At 41.0% G+C, this 25,986-nt stretch overlaps 2 protein-coding genes across 4 annotated transcripts; one reads left to right on the top strand and one right to left on the bottom strand.

Annotated features, from left to right (window-relative positions):
* The first annotated feature begins 632 nt into the window (after positions 1–632).
* APELA (apelin receptor early endogenous ligand) lies at positions 633–5,856 on the top strand. 3 transcript variants are annotated; one of them, XR_008577141.1, is made up of 4 exons: positions 633–934; positions 1,422–1,532; positions 2,035–2,072; positions 3,860–5,856. XR_008577141.1 is itself a non-coding variant. In XM_054825600.1 (3 exons), exons 1-2 carry the CDS (start codon positions 859–861, stop codon positions 1,508–1,510), a joined length of 165 nt encoding a protein of 54 aa, XP_054681575.1. In that variant the 5' UTR covers positions 633–858; the 3' UTR covers positions 1,511–1,532; positions 3,863–5,856. The 3 variants fall into 3 exon arrangements, 2 of the variants coding, with proteins under 2 accessions (XP_054681575.1, XP_054681574.1); XM_054825600.1 differs by lacking the exon at positions 2,035–2,072 and having other exon boundaries at positions 3,863–5,856; XM_054825599.1 differs by lacking the exon at positions 2,035–2,072.
* Positions 5,857–10,039: 4,183 nt separating this feature from the next.
* TMEM192 (transmembrane protein 192) lies at positions 10,040–25,954 on the bottom strand. The gene is made up of 6 exons (XM_054824677.1): positions 25,817–25,954; positions 22,928–23,074; positions 20,174–20,438; positions 18,067–18,201; positions 13,719–13,821; positions 10,040–11,373 (listed from the first exon to the last, which is right to left on the bottom strand). The coding sequence occupies exons 1-6, from the start codon at positions 25,856–25,858 to the stop codon at positions 11,250–11,252; spliced, it is 816 nt and encodes a 271-aa protein (XP_054680652.1). The 5' UTR covers positions 25,859–25,954; the 3' UTR covers positions 10,040–11,249.
* Positions 25,955–25,986: the final 32 nt, after the last annotated feature.

Here is a 25,986-nt window from a genome sequence, read left to right as displayed (position 1 = left end):
AGGCGGGTCATGCAAACGTTAATGTCCCATCCAAAACTGCCTTCCCCAAAGTAGCACTGTTGTAACAGATATATCGTGTATCCCGACAAGGTAAAAACAAAAAAAAATCTCGCAAATTAATTCCAGAATATTCTGATCCTTTAAAAATACTTGACGGTACAAAAGAGACCCATTAGCCTTAACTGCTACCAGTTTCACTTTGAATAACCACAACTTCGCAGCTAGTTTAGAAAAGAGAGAAAGCATTTGAGCCGCGAGGAGCGCCGTGCTTTGGGGAGGGGGGCTTCCCAGCCCCCGCTTTCAGGAGGGATAAAGGCGGGGGGGGGGGAACACACAGACACGACTTCCTGCCACTGAGCTCTGCATGTGGGACCAATATGGGCAATGCAAAGTTTAAACAGTTGCAAATGGGGGAGGGAACATCGGGGCTTGTTTTACATATTTTTTTTTTTTCCCCGCCTGGGTTGAATTTAAAGTGAAGTCGCTGCATTGTTCGGGAGGCTCCTTGCCCCTAGCGCATTGACAGAAGCTACTGTTTACACGGACTTTTCATTCCTGCGTTGTTTGCTTATGGAAAATAAGGGGGAGTGACGTGACAGAAAAAAAAAAAAAAAGCGCGAGAGAGCGAGAGGAAAGGGAGAAGGGAAGAGGGAGGCACTGCCGGCAGTGCAGGCAGGAACCTTGCCCCTGCCTGATCATTAACCCCGCTGCCGGCCGGGCCCCAGCTTGTCACTGGCACGTGAGCCGGGCAGGGGGGGCTGCCGGCCTCTTACAGCCACGCGGGCCGGTTTTCTATACGTTCCTTCGCCTGTACGCATATACGCACCCTCGGAGCGCGCCTCTACGCTGACCGCGGACATGAGACTCCGACTGCTCCTGTGCATCGTCTTTTTGCTCCTGGCGAGCCTCCTCCCTGCCGACGGGCAGAGGCCAGGTAAGCGATGCCGCGGCGTGACGGCATGTGCCGGGGGGTGGGGGGTTCGTGTCTGCCGTGGGCATCTCCGGTGTGTTTCCTCTAACCGCATGCAACACGCGGCTTTCTGCCCTCCGGGACGAGTTCGCATCTGCCCGGCCGCCGCTGCCCCGCGTCGTAGGAAGGGGTTTTGCAGCCTGGGTCAGCGCGCCTCATCTCTGCTTATAGCGGCAGCGCGAGATGATGCGTTAGGTACCTCAGGAGCCTGGCAACTTTAGGCGGGCTGGCAGAAATGAGGACCGAAGGTAGGCAGCTGTCGCAAGCCCACTCCCGGGAAGCGCAGCCGGCGCGGGAGGAGCGGCGGAGGGCACCGGTAGCCCCCGGGGAGCGGCGGAGCCGGGGTCGTCCCATCCCGGGAAGAGCGGGACCGCTCGCCCCCGCGCCGCCACTACCGGGGCGCAGTGCCGGCGACCCCCCCCTCACGCCCCGCTCCTCTCTCTCTCCGCAGCCAACGTGGCCCTGCGCAGGAAGCTCCACCGGCACGGCTGCTCCCACCGGCGCTGCGTGCCGCTCCACTCCAGGGTGCCCTTCCCCTGAGCCCCGGCGGAGCGTGGGCGAGGTAATTCACGCGTGTCGGGCCGTAACGCCGGGAGGGCGCAATCACCGCCGCCTCCCCGCCAGGTTTCTCCGGAGGCGCGGTGCGGGTCGCAGCTGAGCGCGCTCTCCGCAATCAGCGCGTTTCCTAATTTACACCTGCGCTTCGGAACACGTCTTTTAAGAGGCACGTGACGAAGCCAGCCGAACCACAGGTGTGATTTCGGCAGGTCGCCGGTGGTTTGTTCTGAAAACGGGGCTTTGGACAGGCGCCCAGCTTCGCACGGGGCGCGGGTCCTGCTTGCAGCCACCGCTCCCCGCGCAAACGCGCCCGCCCTTCCCCGAGGCAGAGTGGGCAATTCACGGGTCTGCTAAATAGGGCGAACTACTGCCCCTACAAACGGTTAAGATTATTGACAAAGCTGCGGGGCAAACGGTGTAGGGAGCGTAAAGGCCCGCACAAAGCGGTAGCTGGAGAGGATGCTCCGGGACTTGAAGCACTGACACTATTTTCGTGTTGGATGCAGGGCGAAGTCACCTCGCTCTGGCCGTCAGTAACATGAAGGTAGTAGCATTTACCCACTTCAAAGGGGACTGTAATTCTTCATCATTGTCAGCGAAAGACTTTGAGCTCCTTGGATGAAAGGCTATACAAGTGCAAAGCATTAATGCTTTATAGCTGATGAGGGCATATACATTCAAATACTAAGTGACCGCAGAAGCGCACAGGTAGCATATGCAAATAGGGTAGGCATCAAAAGGAAACCAAGGCGCTCTTGCAATTTGAGAATGAATAAAACATGCAGCTAGTAGGTTTGCATCTTCTGAACTCATTATATATTAAAATAACGTTGTAGCCCCAGGCATAACAGCATCATAAATAAATAATAGCAGAACCTGCACTCTGTGGACCCAAGATGTTTCCATTTACTAAGTGGTTAACAGTGAAAAGGAGACCAAAGTCAAACTTTTAACAACCCCATACCAAGAATCTTGTCAATACATAAGCTGCCTTGGTGAAAAGAGCCTACGCCACTCCCAAAACAGCCATGCAAAAAGGTACCATTCCACTCTATAGTGCTGGCCTATAAACACGTGGAATGTGCATATGGGATGGTAAACTGGCAAGTTGGTGAGGCTGAAAAAAAGATTACCATATCTTAAGTTTAATCTCAGAGGGGCTGCAGACTGAGTGGCAGAACTGAGCTGCAAGAGAAAGAGGGGCATGCCAGAAGGATGCTTTACTGCGGAATGCCACGTCTCCTCACTGCATTCATTTCAACAAGAGACCGATTAAATGAGATTCCCTCATCAGTTTAAGCATAAACCTAAAAAGATAAGCAATCAGATCAATTCACTCAGCATGCAGAGACTGAATGACAGGGACAGTGCAATTTAGGCCCAGAGACTTCTTGAATCGATTCTGAATGGCTTGCTTCACTTCCTAAGAAAAGTAAATTTAACCCCTCTTCCTCCAATTCCTTTGGAGAAAGCATCTACATTTTCTCTAATGTGCTCTGAAACAGTATATAATGCATTTTTGCTTGAGACTGCAGTAGCTGAATGATACATGTGCACTTACACTGGAATTATTTTCCCTACAGAATATCAAGATAAAAGCTATTTTCAGTGTGTTCTCTTTTTCTGTGGGGAGCTGATTTTTCACTGACAAAGCAGACCAGTATACTTATTAATTCATAATTCTGTAGACATTTAGCTAAACATAATTCTGCTTTATAAAGCTGTTTAGAAATTCATAAAGCTTGACTGAGGAGTAAGGGGTGAGAGGCACCTGAACTAACTCTCTTAACTCCAGTCATCATTGTGGGTCCTCAGCTCCTTTATCTTAAGTAGGATTTACCATCTACGTTTACATTCCCTGCCAGTTTTAGTCCTAATTCAGCAAATATTTGCATGCCTGGGTAACTTGACTCACACGAGTAATCTTATTGATCTCAATGGAGTTGTACATATGGATAAAGCTATTTGCAGATGCAAACAGGATGGACCCTTAAGCCTGAATTTCAACAGGTGGTTGGAAACTGGGATGAGTAGAGCAGCCTCTCTTTTTTGCAACAACACTTGAAATGACAAGAGGATTGAACTTGATTTTTCATCAGTTACATAGGCAAAACGTGTGACAAAAAATTGGAAGAAAATTTTGTATTAGAAGCCTTCTTGCTTTTGGCTTTTTGATTGCTTTTTCTTAACTGTTTAACCTGAAATTTCCATATTAAGAAACATTACCCCAAATTTCAACCACATACTTCATAAATAATATTTTCTATTTTGTATGAGACATTAGACTACTAAATCTGCCATTAATGGCTATTTATCTTTTTTTTCCCCCAGCAGTTTCATAATGGGCTTTTCAGTGTTTTAAAGGAGCAACAATTAAACTGATAGAGAAGTTAGAAGTCCAGACCAACAGCAGCTGACCTGACAGAGCCACCGCAGTCTTCAACAGTCCTGTCTGTCACATTCTGCAAGAGCTAGAACAAAGGCCCCCGGCTCACACCCTAGGAATGGGGGTGGGGGTGGTGATGGGAGGATGTACATGAAACTTACCCGGTTGAAACATTCTGTATAAATTCTTTGGCTCTCATAAGGACCAGTGAACGTTAAAGACCAAATCAAACATCAGGTACCTGAGATGGATTTCCAGCGGTCTCAAGAAGGGCCTGTCCAAGGGGACTCTTAATGGTCTGTACTATTCAAAGAAATTAGACATGCTGTTGACTACTCAATTCAGGTTGTGTGTAGGGCAGTATTTAGGGTGAAAACTCCAGCACAGAACTGTGAAAGTCCATTTTTTTGTTTATACTTTTATATATTAATAATATATATGTGCTTTAACACCTAACATTACATCTTTCTGGAATTACTTTAATAATGTAGAATGTATTACTGTAATAGTACCAAAGTCAGCATCACACTAGTGGCCCTACTGGCTCCACGTATAGTAAGCATAGGAAGAGTTTACAATATAAGAAAGCAAAGAGAGTATTATCCCTCATTCTACAGATAGAGGATTGAAGCACACAGATAAGAGATTAGCCAAGGGTCATGCAAAACTGATAACTCAGATCTCTCAAGTCAGGCCTTAAGGTCAAGCCCATCCTCCTGTCTAATGAGCTGTTACAGCAAAGCCTATCATTTGTTTTCTTAAACTGGGCTGCCAAACCAGACAGCTAAAACATACTTGAAAATACAGTACTATAGAACTATTTGCTTAATAGTAGTTTTCCTAAAATACCCACTACAGTATTATAAATGGAGCATAAAAATAGACCATTGAAAAGGAACCTTTGTTTGGTCAACCCCAGTGTTGCGTAGTACTCTATTCCTGTAATTTAAATGAATGGGATATGTGGAACACAGCACTACAATGAATGACAACTTCAAACAGAAAACAGGCTGTTCTTTTTTAGCACTGGAGGTCAAGAATACATTGAGCTTTTATTTACGTTTTGTTTTTAAAAATGTTTCACATCTTTCTATATCAGCAGAAATTACAAGCCGTGGTTTAAAGCCAGTATTAGAATTTTGTCTTGCAACACAGATTCTAATAAGTGAAAGAACAGTAATCAAGAAAACTGGATAGCTGACACTTTCTAATCAGTGTCTATATGTAACACCTCATCTCTAAGAATTTGAAACCTTAATCGGATTCATGCTAGCAGAGCTTAACAGGAGTTTCAAATTTCTCTGTATAGGAAAAAAAATAAAATTTAACATCACACCCTATTCTTGAGTTTTGGAAAATCATCATAAAAAGATGGCCAAACCAACCATGTTGTCTATACCAACGAACACCTCTGCAGGTAAACCTTTGGAGTTTTGGAAAAAACCACACATGTTTTTCCAAGATTAGAGGCATACTACCACTAATTTTATTTTTTAATTATTTAACTTCGGTTTCACGTGTATCCATGGCTATCTCTGTTAGAAGTACAGGTAAAGAGTACAGGAAAGCAAGAAAGGTGAAGAGTAACTATTTAACTGTTATGTCTTAAAAATGAGTATATGGATTTAGTGTGGCACTGGATATTTTATGTAATCATAATTATTCAATTAACTGATAAAATCATAAGAAAAATATAATTTATCTATCAGAGCTATATATACATGTTCCTTTACAGATGTAAAAATAAATAAAACAAGTACCAAAGTGTCCTACAAAGCCCATTGTCAGTCTACAAAATTTTGTAAAAGTGTCTGTTCTTTTTAGACATGCTGATACCATAAAATCTTCTTTGAAAAAAGCATTGATATCTTTGATATCTTTGATAGATATGTTTATAAACTAGCTGGTTGATTGTATATTTTGTAAAAAGATAGTATGCACTTCAAATAACATGTAATTTTAAATAAACTTTGTATACTTTTCAAAATTTATATTCAGCTGTCAAAGGCAACATATCTAAAGAAAATGGAGGGGTTTTTTTCCTCATTTCCCTGTGAATCATATGGCATCAGTGCGTAAAACTTTCTTACTCAATTTCTGACCCAAAAGAAATAGTAGTTCTGTGAACATTTTCCTCACATTTTCTCTTTTTAAAAACGAAATTCTGATGAAGGCCATATAAAAAGAACTTAGTTTAAAACTACTGGTTGGTACAATGACAGCATGCTGTTAAAATGACATCATGATACCTTGACAGCATTACAGCAGAACCCAGACTATGTGTCATCTTCATGCATAGACTAAGCAAGATTTTAAATTACCTCCGAGTGGTAGGTCATGAAATCTGAGTGTTCTCACAAATTAAACAGTCTTTCCTTATTTCAGGACAAAAAAACCCACTAGTTCAGAAGTAGCCTGAAGTGTAGCAGAGGCTACAATGTGCAGTAGCTTCTCCCATTAGAAGTTGGATACTATGAATTTCTAAGTGCTAGATGTCTTACACAGTGGAATTCCAGAGCCAAGCCATGCTACTACAGCACACCACTATGTTGACATTTAACTTTAGTGGGAGCAGGGCTTCAAGGAACCTTGTTTTCAGCTGAGCTGGACTTGCTTTTGACTTTGTTGAAATTACCAGTTTTCATTTGATTTGCACTATACACACTTCGTCTGGTAAAAAACCATTTTGCACAATAACAGTGTGATTACATATATAAACAGGAAGTGTTTAGACAGTGCTACAACAGCTTAATTGCCTGCACTCCTGATGAGCGTCTATGAGCATACGTTTAAAGGAAACTTGTACAAATACAAGTTGCCGTCTGTTGAAAATCAGAATTGACATTTGCATGGATGCAATCTAACAAAGAGACTTGATCCAAAGGTAAATTCAGACCTCAAACTCCGAAAGCCAAAATGTAAGTTTCCAAAACCTAAAATTAACTCCTTGTCTTGTAGAGTAACATAGGAAGATTTAAAATTTTATTCAAAAGTCAGTTTCATTAAGTCTTTTAAACTATATTGGCTATTTTAGAGCAAAATACAAAATGATGTAACAGCAGGTCAACAGGAAATAGAGGTAAATGTAAGGCTGCGGTGAGAAACAGCAGATTAGTGTGTTCCCAAAGGATAATAAACAATTCACCTCTTCCCTTTCCAGTATGGAAAAAAGGAAATTATAGAAGAATAAAGACTGGAAATATTTCCCTCACGCCACATACATATGCTATAAATATCTCTGTGTCTGTACACACAAAGCCATATTTTACTAAGGGTCACATAAGACATCAGCATCAATCAGGAGATGCATTAGTATGGTAAATAACTTTCAAAAGTTTGACTATCAGACAAGTACAATTAGCATACTGATCTCTCACTACTGTGATGGCCTTTATCCTTCTCGCTAATAATCAGCTGCAAAATACTCATGCAAAGTGGGAAACACTCCCAACAGCACAACCTGTGTGTTTACTCAGCAATAATGCCTAAAAGTCGTAACTCCTTCTAACACTGAGAATGCTTTTTCACGTCTAGTTACCTCAAGGTGAGATTGTTGTCTGCCCAAGTGCCCTTGGTCCTTGATACAACCTTTTTAGATTAAGAATGACCTTAAGGGGGGCAAGCCTGCTTAACTGCATATTTAGTAGAACCTTAAAGCATGAAAATCCTGTTCAAATCTTTCACAATCAGGGATTTCCTTTGTAAGGTGAAATAAAATGTTTCTCTAAAATTTCCACTATGAGCTATTCAGAAAGACAAAACACAAGTATCAACTGAGAGTTTTTCCCCTCATGATGTGCATTCATAAGAGATCATAACACCACGTTTGCTTTCATGTGCACAAGATATTTAGCACATTTCAGCATTTCATCTAGAAATTAAAAAGCCTACAATGTGAACATTTTTGAGCAACCCTAAATCTTTTATGTTTCTTAGGTGGTCTGGAATACTCATTTTTCCCAAACCTGAAAAACATATACATTGTTTTTCTACAGAAACAAAAAGCTATTGGTACAAGTAGAATAATAATAAAAACAAAATAAAAGATAGAACACCTTATTTTTATTTTAAATGTACAGTTGCAACATATTAGGAAACATTCCTTCTTTCTCATTATCTTCTTGCTGCCCCAGTTGCAATCCACTAGATCTTACCAAGACCATAGACCTGCAAAATAGTTATGCATTTCAGCAGCTGTAATTACATAGAGCATCACTAATTTCTTCAGCTGTTGAGATTCACATGTACCCACCCAGCTACACACAGGTTTGCTACACCATGCCTGAGAAAAGCTGCACTGGTGGTTAGCAAAGTGCTGCTTTGCAGCAGAGCACATGCAAACTCCTGTGTTTGTAAGGCAATACTTCCCCCCCCCCCCCAAAACTGGGACCTGATGCTTTACTGCTTACTGGGTGTGCAGCATGCTATCGATTTTACTTTGGACAGTAAGATCCAGCCTGTGATGAGGTGCTGATACTGCAGGGACAGCCACCCAGGCTGCAGCACTGCTGATGGACAAGGATCACTGCAGAGCTGGTCAGACAGCATTAGCCACCGCAACGCCCAGCACCTACCAGCAGAGAGGTTTCCAATAAGCAAGATGCAGCATAAGCAAAAAAATTAGGACTCAGTGTCCAATTTCAGAGCTGTGGCATGTCAGATGCAGTGAGGCCAGAGCTGAGCTTTCTCTCACACATCAGCCATCTGCCCCTTTCACATTGCATTTTGAGCACCAGCTTGCGCATCGAGTCTCCCTGACGCGCTCTGCCACCACCCTCTGCAGAGTCACAAGCTCAGTCATGGGAAGGGCTGCACAGCACCAGGCAGCTCTGGCTGTGCCAGCAGGACCTTCCCCTGGCCCGGGGAAACCACGCTGGGGTAGCAGCAGGGAGGAGGCAGGTGCCTGTGACCAAGCAGGCCTGTAACACCCAGAAGGCCACAGCACGCTGTTTCACTGTGACATCACAAGCAGCATGCAGTTTCACAGTACACCTCACACCCAGGCAGGGAGCCACAGTGCTGGCTCAGAGTGGGGCAAAAGCTGGTTTTGTGCTGTCTGGTGGAACAGCGTCAACAAGGGGCTTTAGGCTGACACTGGTGTGCGCAGTACTCACCATGCTCCAGTAGCTCCCACGCAACAATTCTTTGTAGCCCTACCACAGCCAGAGGTTAGAAAGTGTTCAGGCTGAGTAGTAAAGAGGGCTAGCTCCTATTTGGAGCCTGTACAAGTGTGCAGCACTTTCTTTTTCAAAAGCTTGAGATACTAAGAAAACAAGGTACAGTGGGGGTACAATATCTAAAAATGTGGGTGATTGTTGCAAGTTGTTAATCATTTGTGTACTTATGAAGAGCTTACTTATGAATAGCTATGAATTACAAAGGGCAGGAGATATGTATGTTCACACGTGGCAACCTGCACTTGCCATGTTCCATGAAAACTGCTGATTAATCCAAGTTTTACATTAAACATTCATGAATGAGAAGGGTATGAGCAATGCCCTGAAAATACAGTGAAGTTGTTCTGCTACACTGTGCAGCTTATTCTTCTATGTTAGAGAGACAGGAGTAGCAGGGCAAGTCTTAAGTGTGATGGAAAAATGTTACCAAGGAAAGAGTATAAACTAAACTTAAAGCTTCAAAACAAGTGCACAACTATCCTTGTCCCTACAGTTTTTGGCTAGTTTTAAGCACTAAAGCTGTGCTGTGAGAACTTCAGTGTAACAGAAAATCTGCACAGATTGCCTATTGGAGTAGTCTTTGTGAGCTGTACACAAGCTTAAAAATGACAGAACTCATGTTTTTCCTTAGTTTGCATTTATTGTGCATGAACTTCACAGTCACATTTTACTGCTTTTCATAGAAATTATATAAATTGATATACACAATCACATCAAAACCTGAGTTCTAAAAACAAGAAACATTTGTATTCTTTACATATATACTATAAAATCCTGGCTGCATTTTCAAGAAACAACAGTTAAGGAGAACAGTCTAGTGTTGGATAGCAGCAAAACCTCCAATATTTATTGTTTTCCTTCAAGTGAGTCAACCCCCATGTTTGTTGCACACTAAACAGTTTAGCCATTTCTAAAGTTGTGCCCTAGGACCAAAGTAGGATGGACTCATTTTCTTTTTTTTTTTTTCCTTACATTCAAGTACAAGGCCACTCCTCATGAGAGCCTTCTTCCCAGTTTTGACTAGTGACTACCCTGTCCCCTCAGAGGTATTGGTTTCTAAAATAATTCTTGGTCTACATTGGTAGACAAAGTAGTACCCAGAACACAATGGTTCTTTTACCAGCCTTCCCAATAAATCCATGAAATAGAACCAAAAATTCTTGTTTCTCCAACTTCTAGAAGACCTGTTTTCTGCTGCTTTTCATCTCCCCACATAAACCTTTTATAGCTTTTGAATCAAGATGCTGACATTTTTTGAAGAGTCAAAGTAAAGAGCAAGGATACATGTAACTGATGCATCTTTAACAAGATCTTTAAATCCATTCAACACAAGTTAGTTACTAGGTCAATGAAAAAGCTTACTCAAGTATTTTTTATATTAAGTTAGTTCAGTTGGCAGAGTAGGAATCTTGTTGATTATTAGCTGACAGACTCCTAGTAATAGGAAGCCCTGAAGATGCCTCTTACAGGTTTTAGAGCCAGAATTCTGAACAGCTGCTCAAATTGCTTATTGTGGCACTGTTTAGTACCACACACTTATGTGAGATTTGCCATTCTAGGGCACCCACTGCATTTTTTTTAAATCCTAAATTGGATGCCCAGTTTCCCCACTGGCACAGACAACAGTTTCATTCCTTTTCCTGGAAAAAAGGACACCAACCTAGAGAGCAAGTAGCTACTTTGTATAGGACTACTGAAGTACACCACCTGTAACACTGGAAATTATGTGACTCAGTGACAGAACACATTAGTTTCAGCTTCAGCACTAGAAACTGAGACATCCTTCAAAGTCAGATTTTTCTAGAGAACAAATTTGTATTCTAGAAATATAAAATACTTTGGTAGTTTGGAGCTTAAAGGTTACAGCAGTACAAAACAATAGCAACAACTGCAGAAAGTTAAACCATTACTTCAGGTCCAACTTTAACCTCTTAGGTATTAGAAGTCCTTGAAGCTCCAGAACTTCTCAGAACTGATGATTTGAAGAGCCAGAGTGTCCAGTTGTAATAAGTTTATAGTGCATGCAGAGCTCATCCTTCCAGCTTAACTTCCATTTCAAAATGTGAAGGATTGAAAAAGTCATCTGTACAAATCAGTCTGGATATTACATTACCTTATGTTCCCTCCAGAGCTCCAGCAAGCAGTTTTCCAAATGCTGTTAAGCTTTGATTTGCTGAGATGTTAGTGCCAATAGTCTCTTGCTAAGCAGTGCATTGTGTCGCTGAAGATATTCTATTACATCTCCTTGCTTCTCAACTATCTCTTCTAAACTTGAATTTTCCCTTGAAATAACAAAAGTTAATATGAGTTTCAATAAGTGACAGCAGCTTTCTAACATACAAGATGTGTGAGCTAATTAACAAATAAACAAGTTGCTTCCTTCAGTTTTACTTTCATTGATCTGTAACTTTTGAGGGAGGAGGCAATCTACACCACCTTTATGTTTAACCTCCATTTTGCATGAGAGGGCAGGAAGAAAAAAGTCTGGCTAAACTTCATGCCATATATACATAGCTGAGTTACCCATTCCCTGCTAGACAGTTACAGAAAAGCTGTAGTATGAGGATTCTTGCTGTTTAACAAACTCAGCAAGCCAGATAACATGCTAGAATTGTACTAAGAAATCCTTGGCACCTTTTCCAAATACATTAGTAAGCTTATTTTAAGCAGGTATAGTATTTTTCTTCAGCTGTGGGGATCATAAGCTCTTTAAGACAGAAATTTCTTGATTAACCTGCAGTAGAATATATGATATACTACTATATACAATGATATTATCCATCACAATACCATAACAGCATCAGCACCAAACAATATGTTATTTCAGATCTACAACCTCATGTACAGCTAAGCTCCCACTTAAAGTATCTCCAGCTTTCAGATATCCTTCATTTTAATGTTGCAGTGTTACTACCCTAGTTAAGTAAAGCCAAGTTAATTGAAAAAATCTGTAGGAGCACAGAATTTTGTCAAATCTATAATTAGGAACTTTTAAGGATACAGCAAGAACTTTTAAGGATAAATACTAGTGTCTATGCATATTCAAGTCTTCCCTTACACACTGCTTCCTAGCTGACTTGGGAATCTGCCCTCATAGTACACATGTGAGCATCTTGGATCTTAGAGTTGTTCCTCAGTCTTGCAGCATTTTGTGGAGGAACATTGCCCTTTTCATAGTTCTTAGAAAGTGCTGAGGACAATAGCTAGAGTGGAAAAAACTGGGATCCAATTAAAAACCTGCTGTAAACTGGAAAAAATAGAATAAGTTTTGCAGACAGTTTGCAGCCTTAACCTGTAATCTACACTACCAACTTCAAGCACCAGAGAAGGTCCTGATCAGTAGCTTAGGTTGTAGTCATAATATTCAAAAAACATTCTTATAACCAGGGTCAACTGAAGGGCTGACAGGATTCACTTTTCAATAGACCTTAATTCTCAAGGGAAAGAGAGTTAGAGTTGTATAGAGCTGAATTAAAATAACTGTTTTGCAATCAGTTCTCACAGGAAGTTTGCACTCTTTAATCAAAAATAATCAGTCTTTTCCTCAGCTGGTCATTGTTGCAGACTCATTCCCTGGGCATTTGATAATTTCTCAGGGGAAAAGCTGAATGAGAAAGGAATGAGGTCCACCATGTATTCACCATGGTGTTTATATCAAGATGGAAGTCAGATATTGTATCAAAATTTGGGACAGCTCTAAATCCTTCCTGTATCCTGGACATCTACTTCCAAGTTCCATAAAAGCATGTGCCTGCTGCATTTGTGACACCAGGGGAAGTGCTGAAGTATTAGTCATCTCTGCACTTCAACTGTTTACTAAGTTACACATACAGAAGCAAGTCATACTGTATTAGACAATTTCTAAATACATTCTTATATGGAAATCCATGTTAGTTTTTATGATTGTTTTTGGTAAGTCACACCAGACTCATTTCAGCAACTAGATGATGTTCAAGCAGTCAGAAGGTACACAAACAACAAACAACAAGTCTCAGTGCTTGTGAGGTTAGTGTTGGATAGCTTCTCTGCCTCAGTGAGAACTTCCTTACCTCTAAGTGCCCCACCCACCTTTAAAGTTCCTTCCCAAACTGGAAATACATTCCAAATCCCTTGCTAAATATCATGTCCAACTGCTGGCGCAGAACAAACCTGCAAAGTTCTCTTCATCTATCAACTGCCCACAATATATTTCCTTCCTTGAAAGAACTGCTTGAAGAAGCTAGGCTTCTGTAGGCATACTTTTAAGTAACAGTATAAGACACCAGTACCTTTGTTCAAACTCCCATATAAAGTCAACAAAACCACATTAAGCACAGTTATTTATAGCACATTAAAGATTCATGCAGCCAGCCATAAATGGTTAAATTACTTCTGTCCTCATGTTTGAGGCTTTCTGTATCATAAAAATTGCTATTACTGCATAGAAGATAGAAGACTCTGCTGCTTCTCATCTGCACGTGTAAAACAGACACCTTAAGCATATAATTTCCTTCAGAAGTATTATTCTCCAGCTCTGCTTTGACAGATTTAAGATTATATGTAAGTCTACAGAAAGTAACACAATTACATCAGTGTTACTTATATACCATTGCTGAATGTATCACAAGTTTAATACAGAAAATCTTACCTGAATCCAATTTCTGAGGTAATGTGACTGGGGTAGGCATATATCTTTTCTTCTTCAATTATGTCAGGTCTTGGCTTTGCACGATTGAAGTTGCTTATTTTCACTGCAACAAAGTTCCGTAAGTTAGTTGGAAAGCAAACAAAAAAGGAAAGCTTTACTCCAAGTTAAAAAAACCAAGAGATCTGTAACAGGTTATTATAAGATTGCCTTAGGATCCAGGGAGTGGGGAAGGAAGGAAAGAAAAAACCAGAAAGTATCTCTGCTCATTTCTAGAATGGCTTTGACCAAGTTAGTGGTTTGGTGGGGTTTTTTTGTTTTTCCTCAGCCCCATTGCTTAAAAGATGACAGTGAAGGGAAGACGTGAATAGGGAAGCTTGAACATACTGCTTAAAATCCACAAAGTTTAATCTGTCACCTAAGAGAAGGTGAAACCTCAGTTGCCTTTCAGAGAATAGTAAGATTCAGTCTCCAAATTCAGGCCATAAATTAAAAATGCCATAAAAAAGTTGTAAGAAGTTCTGCTACTAGTATCTAGGTCAGAACTTCTGATTTAAAATAGTATTTATCAAAGAGCTTAACTAGACTACCTGTGATGAAGCAGCAGCTTGTCTGCCTGCTCTAAAACTAGGGCAGGCTTGCTACAGAAAGCCATTAAGTATTCAAACCACACTGACTCTGATCAGCTTCACATTGTGAACCTTGCAGTGATGGCTATCAAAACCAGAAGTCATTCCTGGGCACCTTTGAATAAAGTTTAGACTAAATTTAAACAGAAATGGAATGGGGTTGGGTGGGAGAAGCTGTAAACACTCTCTACATTATTTCTGGAAGGAAGCTGAAAATACTCAAAACCATTCAATATCAGATCCTGATTCAGGCAACATACCAAGAGATCCAGAGCATGCATTCAGGACTCTGCAGTTAGGGCTGCTTGTGAAGCAATACATCTAACACCACTAAAAACATTACAGTCTGGCTCAGAAATCTCCATTACTGCAGCAGAGAAAGACTGTCCTTACAAGTCAATAATACGATGGGGTTTATTACAGGCCACCCTGCTAAAACAATGCTAAGACTCTCCAGAGGTTAACTACAAGCTAGGCTCAAAGGTTAGTTATTTCTGTGATGGTATTCCTCTACAAATAAAGCCACAGAGGAATGGATGTGGAATTCCCAACATGCATTATTTGTGGGAATGTTAGTCTTATTCGAGCAATAGTAGAAGTATGTAGGACCATCATTAAATACATGTTTTTAGTAAACCTTTTAAAAGCTTCACTTGCTACTTAATCAATAACACACTTACAATAGTAAGCTGACATTTAGAGCTGTCTCTATCATACTTCATTCCACACACATTTACCTCACTTGAATGATTTAAATATGTCAAGTCTGTTATAGGTCAGTCACAGCAATTCTTTGTAGATTTCTGAATCCCTGCCTCTGCATCCTACAGCTATATACACACACACAGCTGAATGGAGATAATTTTAAGAAAGGCTGTAGTACTTCGCAGGACATTGGGCATCATACAATTCATAAAATAGCTCCAACAAACAAGAAGAAATATGTAGAATTACAATCAGGTATTCCACACCACCACTTTCATTTGTGAGGCAGTAATATCTAAATGAAAATAAGTCAGGTACATGAACCTTCTACAGATAAGCATTTATGCCTCATTCTATTAGTTAAGAAATAATTATTCCACCATGGAAAACCAATGTATGAACTGGTGCTACCTTCCCTCCAAAATTTAGGAGTAACATGCAAAAAAAGGGGTTGATCTGAAGTTGCTGGTGTAAAGTGAACTTAACCTCCCCACTGTTGCTCAGCTGCATTACCTGATACTATCTTAATAGTAAGTGGTATCTGCTAAGTGCTTGCCTTGGAGAGGGGCACTCTAACCAGAGGTCTGCCCTTAAAGCTATCCTACTAAAGAAGCTTCACACTTCCATCTAGTCACATACTCTGCTCAGAGGAAAAAAAGAATTATCTGAGTGTCACTATTGCTACAGATTCTCAGGCTATTTTAAAAACTGGCCAAATACACTTGCTTTGCTTCAGTAGAGCTTTAGTTTGATGCTGAAAGTGTTAAAAAAACCTAAAAAAAATCACCACTACACACAAGAGACACACATGCAGTCTCTTAGCTTACCTCAACAAGTACTGGGATGGAAAACAAGTAAACAAGTTAACTACTCAGTGGAAAAGGCAACCTAGAGTGACTGGAGGTCTTCCTCATCAAGGCAAGTGTTAAGTTACATAAAAGTGAACCCTATTTTTGCACACCAAGCTTTAGAGAATGAAGCTTAGCCTGTTGTTTTGGGGCTGCTGAGGAAATAAGGTAGCTGTTGCCAAAAGGAACTACCTTACTCCTTCCTAGCAATACAGCTCTGCCCCTCCTTCTCCTTGGTTCCAGGACTCACTAGACCCTTCTTCAAGCCTCAGTCAGCTGGAAAGCAAAGGATCACACCCCACAAGTTCCTAGTATAAGCTGGTTAATGGATTTGATAGGCACAGGAACTGGCACAGTACAAGCTAGGAAACAAGACCCTTTTGGTGACAAGCAAGCAGAAAGATAGTTTGAGCTCTTAGGGAAGTCCAGGCTCAGACCTTACTACTATGAAGGTCAACTTTCTTGCAGTGGCTTATCCCTTTCTGCCAGGGTAAGGGACACACAATGTAGTTCTTTGAGCTCCAAGAGGCCTCAGGGTAAGAAATAGTTTCACTGAAATTCCTCATGTTCTATTAATGTTTTGTAATTTCTTTTATTTCCTGAGTTTCTCAGGAAAGTAAGTATGCATATGCAAAGAAGGAATGATCTCTAACATTCTCGGAATGGTTCTCTAGGCCTGCCATGCTTGTGTTCCCTCATCATTGCCTTTATTCCTCCAGCAGACAGTTAGTCTACCTGAGCCGTGCTGGTCCATTCAGGGGAAAGCCCAACAAGCCTACAGTATTCAAGCACAGTTGTAAGAGGACACATTTTAGAGCTGGGATCTTATTTCTTGTTGCATTTTGATTTCTGTGTTGTTGCAGGAGAGTCAAGAATACATTTTATTTCCTAGATGACCAAGCTACTTGGCAGTATTTTTCTGTATCATTACATTTAGAACACACCAAAGTTTTCTTCTCCAAAAGACCTCCTAGATTAATTACCAATTATGAAATCACAAAAGACAACATATTAACACAAATACTGACCACCATAGAAATAGCTTTTACTTTAAGTTTTAAGCTTTGCGCAGTCCTGAAGGTATTTCCACTCTCCTTCCTCCTCTTTGATTAGAAGTCAGGAACAAACTAAAAGTTTTGCCCATTGGTTTTGTTCCCCCCAGCCCCAGAGAAACCAGTGCTAATGAGAGGCTACTTAGCTAAGGTGTCATCTCCTTATTTGTAGCTAAACAATCAGAAAGCAGCATCTCAGAAGCAGGAGTATAAACTATCTAACTCAAGAGCAGGAACTACATGTCATTTAAACATACATGGACTTCACAGTAAACATCTCTAGTTTTCTTTGGGCAACAAAAATAATTGCATTTTTTAGCATTTTGTAACTTTTCAGTTTTTCCCCCAACTCAGTTATTTTCATTTGAGTTAATGCAAGCCATAAATCCAGATATTTTAAGATCAGATAAGACTACTTGGTTCAAGAATTTATTAATCAAAATTTTAGATAGTTCTGCAATAGTTTAATGGAAAGATGTTTATCAAGTATTAGTAAGTTACATCAAATCTAAAAGCAGATAACCTTACAACCCAATTGTGACAGTACAAAGCAATGCCTCAGAGCTTTATGAAGCAGTATCTTATTTTAATATTAGCACAGATTCCAAAAGCCATGATTTTTTTTAAAACATTAGAGGGAATCTTCCATTTTAGAGACAAACTGAAGCTTTTGGGGTGGACCCAGGGAAAAAAGCCTGGAGTGTAAGGCACTATCAGTTATGGAAGTCCCACATGTAAATCCCAGAAGCAGTTCTGATTAAGCCAGCTAGCTCTTTCTGCTTCACAGCTTGTGGTGCACACTTGAGAACACTGCTAAACAGACAAGTTTGCTCACAGGACACTTTTGCAACAATTATGCATTTATTGCCACTTCACTGGATCAACAGCTTTGAGGAAACGTGGAGCTTTCATTTAGCAGCACTTGGAGACCAAATCAAGCCTGACAACCTTCCCATTTGTTTTAGACTTGCCTTAGTTCTTCTACAGGCACAGAATCATTCTGTATTTAGTGACAGATAAATGTCTTGGGGTACCCCAAGTGAGCTACTGTGAGGGCAAACAAAACAGTTGAGTAGCAATTATAAGTCTCAAAGAAGGCAAAAATCACCCCTCTCACCTGTGTAAATCACTAAGCATGTCAGGGAGCTGATCAGCTCCAGGCCCAGGACTCCCAGGATAAGATACAGGTACACTTTACTGTGATCAGGAAAGGAATGCTGCATTGACAGAATCAAAAGCAGGGCTGCATTACCTAGAAAACAAATGTTATATTTAACAGGTGTAACAATTTCATTAGCTGGTGAAAATAACTTAGTACTCTTATCCCCAGTAACTGTATTAGGCTGCAACATTTCAGTAATGCTTTTCCTTTTTATACTGTACTTGCCTCTTTGGCCAGTTTCCTTAACAGGTGACACAAGCTTGCAACTGCTGGCAGCAAACTGAGGTTTCACTTTAGCATTTGATTGTAATGGTAGAGAATGATGACGTTTTTTACATATTTTTGACTAAAAACAAGAGTAGACAAAATGCACTAAAAATATCTAATACATGTATGCACGGGCTTAAACAGTTTCTAGCTTTGTTGCTGCTTTCCATCCCCAAAACTGCTTGAAGACTATTAATTTCTTTCAATTCCTAAGAGGTCACATCAGTCAATTCAAACTGAGAGAGTGTTTTCCTTCAAGTAGTGGATTTGAGTGCATTTAAATGAGGCTAGCAGAGCAAAAAATCCTAAACACCTTCCTTTCATAGGGATATACTTGCATAGGCTTCTCTAGAAGCTATTAACAGGCTATTATTATACTTGCAAGTTACTGAAAGTTTAACTGAAATAAACATAACAAGTGTTGAATTATAGACTTACACATTCTAGCTCTTTACACACCCTCTTCTCTGATACAGAGTGTGAAATGTTCTTTTCTTTCCTGTAGAAATGCTATAACCAGTGTCTGGATAGAGCACTAAGTGTATTAAGACTATTAATGTAGCCAGGGGACTGCACAGTTCTTTCATACTGTGTTAAGCAACTGAATTGTCAGGATGGAAGCAGTATCAGCAGCAATTAGCATGGCAGGGAGCTGCAGTAATGGAGCTAATCACCTTCTGAACTACAGATGATTTATATCAAAAGTCCATAGCACACAACTGATTGCACCTGAACATTTACACATGTCTGGTAGGGGAGAAGTGGGCTCCATCTAAGACTGAAGACAGGCCTAAGTATTCCAGATTACATTGCAATAGGCAGAAATAGTCCTTTTACTCTTTTGAAACATCCTTAAATCTGCTGTAGCCTGATTTTGTCACTGCGCTCTAAACACATCTTTATCTTCAGAGCTCTATCTAGTGGCCATAGCCTGAACTTTTGCACATTCATCAAGTTGACTAGCTCTTAGCGGGTGGGTAGAAAGCCAGCTAGGGTTTTATATGAAGCATGACCATCTAACTATCAATTCTGGGGAAATTCAGAAGGGAAGCAGGATTCTAAGAGGCAAAAATACTGTAAAAGCTACCACTGCTCCCTTTCCCCTGCTACTTCTGGGTGAAAAATCCCCTCAAGTTAAACAGATTTTAGATTTGTTGAAGTAGTTTGTTAGAAAAGCTACACCAGCTAGTTATACCAACACTTTTCAGCTTCTGTGGCCAGTGATGTAACTTGAAATATCTAGTTAAACCACTCCCATATACCACCCTTTGTCCATAGGAAGTAGAAAAAGGCAGTCAGAAGTAGAGCTGAATGTTACATATAGCCCCACTACAGATCAAAAAATTTCTTTACTGATTTCAGACAGCTGTTGAGCAACAGGCAATTCATCTGTTTGTACTTGAATTGCTAAGCTTGAAAAGACGACTTCTTGGAAGGACTAGCAGTCTTGCCACATACCCAAGTAGACAAATGAGTATGCAAATCAAGATCAGTAGCAGCCAAACACAAAACTTGCTTCTAGTCTTTAGCCATAAAACATTCATCCAGCACATGACTAAATATTTTACTCAACTTTACACTTGTGGGTGTTTTTTCCACATACGTTCTTTACCACATGCATCTGGCAGGCCAGAAAGGTCAGTCAGAAGGTCCATTTGACTAAAATACAACTTATAAATGCTCATAGGCAGGTTTTTTTAAAGGTCATAATATACACATATATAAACTTTTCAGTCTTCTATTGCATCAGTTTAAATCTTTAGAAGGAAAAAACAGGAAAACAAGTACACTTCACCTGTGGAGTGTATCAGCAGTGGAAGACTTTTTAGATGTCTTGTTGATCGGTATATTGAGAAGTAACCTCTGCTTCTGACTTTACTGTGATGGTGCTGGATGTATCGTTCAAAAACAACATGCAGAATCCACAGAATCACTTTTGCAATGATTATGACAGTCTGTACTTTCAGTGGGTGAGTATAGTTTCCAGGGCACTTATCCTGATTTGGATTGGGGTAAGAACAGAACATAGCTGCTAAAAATGCCAGAACAACAAAAGCAACCTGGAAGAAAAAGGAAGAGAAAACTCTTAAAGTCAACATTCTACTACAAAAAAAAAGACAGCCTTATATAATTTATTCATTATGTATTAGTTTCTGAATTGATTTGTTAGAGTTGAGATACTGTATAAAGATTAGACATTTACTACAACTACTACATGTCATTCTGTGATCACCCATGACTGAAATCATTAAGTAGTAAGATTGACTTCCAGAAGGGCAACCAATCTCTAGCTGAATCAAGCTGAGAATTGCCATTCTTCCCAGAATTTCCTCTAAATCGATTTCATTGATCCCCAAGTCTCCCCTTCATATGGAATTTATCTTATTTCTGGACCCTCTTTTTACTTTAAGGGGAACTTGATTTATATTCCCTCAAAAAAGAAAATAAATCACATTTTTAGACTCAATTACACTTGTTTACTGCTCTGCAGGACAGCCTCATAGCTTATTGCTACAGTCTACATTTCTTTAAACTGAAATTTGTAAGTGAAAAATCAACACTTTATTAAATCTATTAATCTCCAAGTTATGACATTAGAAAAAAGTGAAACAGCATCATAGTAACTTACAAAGTGAATTATTAACACTGGGTAGGCATCTTTGCCAGTTGGTACCATTCTTTAGTATATTTACTATCAGATTTTTCCATTTTGCTTAGAACTTTTGTCAGAATGACCAGACTATAGTCAGATTACACATACACTTATCCTTTCAGACTTATCCATTTTATCATAACTTTTCCCATCTTCTACTCTTCTCCAAGTTTCCTGCATCAGCAATCTTTTGGCCAACTGGAAGGCAGAGTCTTGGGTGTACATTATCTGTGGTATATGTATACACACAGGGCTTTTTTTAATCCTTATAGAATGTTTTTGTCTTAGAAGATATTCCCTACTGTTTCCATTCAGTGAGCAAGAAATCATGGTACTTTCTCATCCTGCAGAATAGGAATACTTTACAACAGAACTGAAGAGAGAAACAAACTCCCACCAAGTAAATTGAGAACTTCTATATACAACAAAAAATTAATTTGCCTCAACTCTGCAAAAGTCTAACATCTAATATACTTATCTTAGAAAAAGGCTCCAATGTTCTGTATCTCATAACTGCTAGAAACACATCAGAACTAAAGATGGAGGAAAGTGTCCAGTTTTCATTTGCTAGCTTAGATATCCATACAATTAAGTATTGATACAAAGAGCCCACCACCCCTTCCCACTCTTGACCTTAATTTTTCATATCTTTGTCATTTCCCAAGCACCTTTCTTGACAGAAGTTAACCTTTCAGAACCACATAATTACTCTTGATATTAACCACCCTTAGCTTGCTCTGGTTGTGAATGGAGTTAGGTACTTGGAGTGAGGAAGAAGGGAGAATAACTTTCACACAATCATGATACCTAAAAGAGACATTATAGAAGACAGACAGGTAGAAGGTAGGAAGAAAAAAGGAATGTGTGTTATCTGTAAGACCATTACTTCAAATGCAAATTAAATCCCAAATTATCTTGAGATGGGTTAAGTAGCTAGATTAAGTGAAAAGTAAGGGTTATCAAGAAAACATTTATTTAATCTATTATTTTACCACCTCCTTTTCTTACAAAGCTAAAAATAATCCAGCTAACTCATATTTTATTTGGTCCATTTACTGTTCTGTTTGCCATGTTAAAACAGTAACACATCTAGTTCCACTCCCTCCAGGTGTTAGGAATGTATTTCAGTACAGAAAATGGCTATAAACTGATGTAAGCAGGAATAGCCTAGAACTGCAGCTCTACTGATTACTACAGCAGTGTATACAAGAAAAAACAGGTAACCAGCATTAAGGGTGACATGTTTACATTTTAGGGCAGTCCAACAACAGGTGCTTCACCTCAGTATAGGGTTTTTATATAAGAAGTTATTCTTAGAAGGAATAGTATTTAAGCTTAGTTTTGTGTACAGGCACACAGAGAGGATTAGGGAAAGATGAGGTGAATATAAATTATTTCTAGCCTGTACACTTCACACTGCTCTCCAGTCTCCTGATAGGAGCCAGACACCTGCAGAAAAGCAAGGCTTGGCAAAAGGAAAGCCACTCAAAAACCCAGCCCCACCACACTCCAGTCTTCCCCGTGACATCAAGTTCAGCCTCCAGAAAGCAAAGCATCAAAATTACTTAGCCTTCTAGTGCTTATAACTAGTATAAGCACTTCTACAGCCGTAATATTATTTAAAAGCTACATTTCCAACAGCATAGGATAAATACTATTTAAAAGGCTTTTCTTCCTAAGAAAATATGTCATAGCATGTCAGTACCAACAGTCAGAATGAAAACAGATCAGTTATCATGTAGCATATACATTATGAAAATTCACTGACAAATAAGACTTCACTGGTTTGGAAGAACGATGTATGCAAGTCTCAGGGGAATTCTGTCCACATGAGCAGTAAGAATTCAGAATAGAGACAGCAAAATTTCATAGGGAAACCATGCTTCTTAAACTCACATGTATTAGCAACAGAAGATTGGCAAGGAAAACTGCTGGGATAGCATGAAATCTTGGCCTCAATTGGGAATGCAATGTATGAGATGAAATAAGTGGTGCATCTAGTAGAGGATCATCTTCTAAACTCTGTGTTATTTCCAAGGAACCCTGGAACAGAAGAGGAGGGCAAAAAAGTAGTAACAGGTAAGCTCTAAAAGTGCAAAGTTTTAGCAATTTCCTGTTAGCAAATAAAGCTTTGGGGGGGAAAAGCCCACACAAACAAAAACCTAGGTTAGTACCTTGAGACAAGGTCTTAAATTCTAGGTAAACTCTCATCACATCTTTATGTAAGAAATCAGTCTCTTTAGTCTTTAAAGTGTATTACAAATATTTGAGCATCACTCCCGAGAAAAACATACTAATACACATAGCCTGTGTGAAAAGGCAGAAAAAGTGGCAATTAAAGTATCTCACATACATTACACAGGTACTGCAAAAATCCTTGTTACTCTTACTTCTGTCTGACTACAGTTAGAGACAATAGCAAAGCTGCAGCATACAGGTAACAGTTTCAAGTGATTCAGCCACTCACATAACACAAAACACCTGCAGCAGTAGATCAAACTGAACCCAGGCAAGAAAGAAGCAGCAGTTCAGAGGGAAGATGCTACCAGATGCTGGGCAAGACATTTTCTGCTTTCTGTAGAGAGCATGCAGCCCTTGCTTGTCATGTTGGCAGCAAGTATTGGGGCTTTGACTTCACATTCAGCTCAGATGTTTTGGCTATGCAAGTTTCCAGAAGTACCTTTTACTCCTTTTTTTTAAAGTATAAAATAAAACTAAGTATGGGTGGAAGAAAAAAAAACTTTCCTTGTGGACAAGGAACCTGCCCCAGTGCTATGCATCTCTGCTCCTTCCAGGCTAGGATACAGTAATTCAAAACATCTTAAGCTGAACATACACAGCCACTGTGAATGCTCAAACTGCTCAGGCTTCCCTCTTAGCATCCTGTTACATCCCATGCTATGACTCGCTTGCTTCAAAGCGAGAAACTCAAGATTCCCAATTGTGTTTTGACTGCTCTTCTCCTGAGTGATACCAACCACAGTCCAGAACAACAAGAGAAGGGCAGACCCATCCCACTCCAGACTTCTGACTAGTCAAAGAAACATGCCATGGTTCACTGGGCTATTTACTGTTTTTAAACTATGGACTCCTCCTTGCCATGACAGAAAACAGCATAAGCCTCAAGACAAGGGAGCTATATCATTCTTATAGACACTAGGGTAAGAAAAAAAAAAGAAGTTCTTGGATTAGACCTAGATTAATACATCATACTAACCAGGACAAAGTAGATTGGCTCCCCAGTGTTATTTCACCTACAGACAGCTGCCTACAGTGAAGGAGCTAGTAACAAGGGATATTTCAGTCAGTAATCAGTTTTATTTTAACACTGTTAACATCACGCTTGTCCAACCACAGAAGAGTATGAACAGGCTTCCCTCACCTATTTGATACCTTTTAATTAGCCCAGTCTTCATAAATAACCCTTGCTGAAATACCTGCCTGATTAGATGACCTTTTACTGCAGACCTAAAGGTTTACAAATGGCACACATGTCACAAATATAAAATCCAGAAGCAAAAGTATGAAGATGCCCTGTCCCTCATCCCCCATTTTCAGGGGCCAGGTCTAATTTTAAGCTCTGAAAGCAAGTGTGCAGGGCCAGCACTCCAGCAGCCAAGACATCTTGCCTCATCCCTTCCCAACACAGAATTAATAGCAGAGTTAACAGCTCACACCTCCCGCTGAGACAGCGACCCTCCTTAGGACAATATCCTTTGTCTAATGGGAACTCATGACACTTCTGCAGTACCGCGACACATCACCGCACTCCTTCACAGACAGAGCTTTATCAGAACATGTTTGACCATGTTATTTACTGCAGGATTGGCTGCAATCAATCTTTGCATCCTGAAATATAGCTGGCATTAGGAAGTACTGGGTGACATAACCTCCCTGAGTTGATATTATTACAGGCAACATGGGGAGGAGAGGAATTAAAGCAAGAGAGGTGATGATGCCATGAAGTCAAATCTGACATTAGGAAAAAGTCATGGGTCCCAATTAGATCAAACACAGATTTAATTTAACTAAGATGAGCCAAAAATACAGCTGTTAAAAGCCAAAACGCCTTTAAACACAGCCCTTCTGTTAGGACTGATGTTACCACCAGCACAGGTTAAGGCTTCGGCCTCTCGGCTGCCTGACCCACTTCCAGCACAGGAGCACCCCGCAGCAGCCCCGCACCGGGAGGAGGAGGAGGGCAGCAGGCAGGGACAGGCAGAGCCGCAGGCAGCACGCCTTGCCCGCGCAGGCTTCCGGCGGCAGGAAACACCCCAAATAAACAGAAAAACGCCACGGTCACGCCAGCGCGCACCACGTAAACAAACAATTACACTTACAGGATCTATATGTGGAGAAAATAACCCAGAAAAACTAAAGCTACATGAACCGCCTCGGTTAAGTTAATAATCTCGATTAAAGCCAAGCCCACAGCTAAGCTACTTGGGACTATTTCCAGCACGACTGGGGCGCGGCAGCGCTCCGCAGGGCAACAGCCCCTGCCCGCAGGCAGCGCGGGGGGAGGCGGCCCGGCCCTGCAGCAGCCTCTTTACTTCCCAAACGGCCATTTACGAGGCGCCTCGGCCGGCTGCGGCCCCGGAAGAAGAAGATAAAGCCTCCAGCGCTTCGTAAAGAAAACAGCAGAGAGAAGTGGAAGGAAGAGACGAAACGGAAAGCGAGGCGCCCCGCAAGCAGCCCCCACCGATTACGGCAGCTCGGCCACCCACCCCAGGAGGAACCGCCGCCGCCACCCCAGCCCCGCTCCCGCCCAGGCCCAGCGCTCACGTTGTCCAGGTCCTGCCGCCGCCTCCCCGCCGACAACGCCATTGCCGTTTCCCCTCCCCGCCGCTCTGGCTGTATTTAACGGGCGACCCCGCCGCGGCCCAGGCGCAGGCCCCGCCCCGCTGTTAGCGCCCCCGGTCGCTATTGGGCCGAGCCCCGCCGCAGCGCCGGCC

Source organism: Grus americana, chromosome 4 (assembly GCF_028858705.1).
Source record: "Grus americana isolate bGruAme1 chromosome 4, bGruAme1.mat, whole genome shotgun sequence".
NCBI lineage: Eukaryota > Metazoa > Chordata > Aves > Gruiformes > Gruidae > Grus > Grus americana.
This window is presented reverse-complemented; position numbering and strand designations above follow the sequence as displayed.

Coding starts and splice junctions, on each gene's coding strand:
- APELA (XM_054825600.1), top strand. CDS start 859: ATGAGACTCCGACTGCTCCTGTGCATCGTCTTTTTGCTCCTGGCGAGC. Junction 935..1,421: donor TGCCGACGGGCAGAGGCCAG/GTAAGCGATGCC, acceptor CTCTCTCCGCAG/CCAACGTGGCCCTGCGCAGG.
- TMEM192 (XM_054824677.1), bottom strand. CDS start 25,858: ATGGCGTTGTCGGCGGGGAGGCGGCGGCAGGACCTGGACAAC. Junction 23,075..25,816: donor GGCGGCAGGACCTGGACAAC/GTGAGCGCTGGG, acceptor CTTCTGTTCCAG/GGTTCCTTGGAAATAACACA. Junction 13,822..18,066: donor ATGCTTAGTGATTTACACAG/GTGAGAGGGGTG, acceptor ACTTTGTTGCAG/TGAAAATAAGCAACTTCAAT.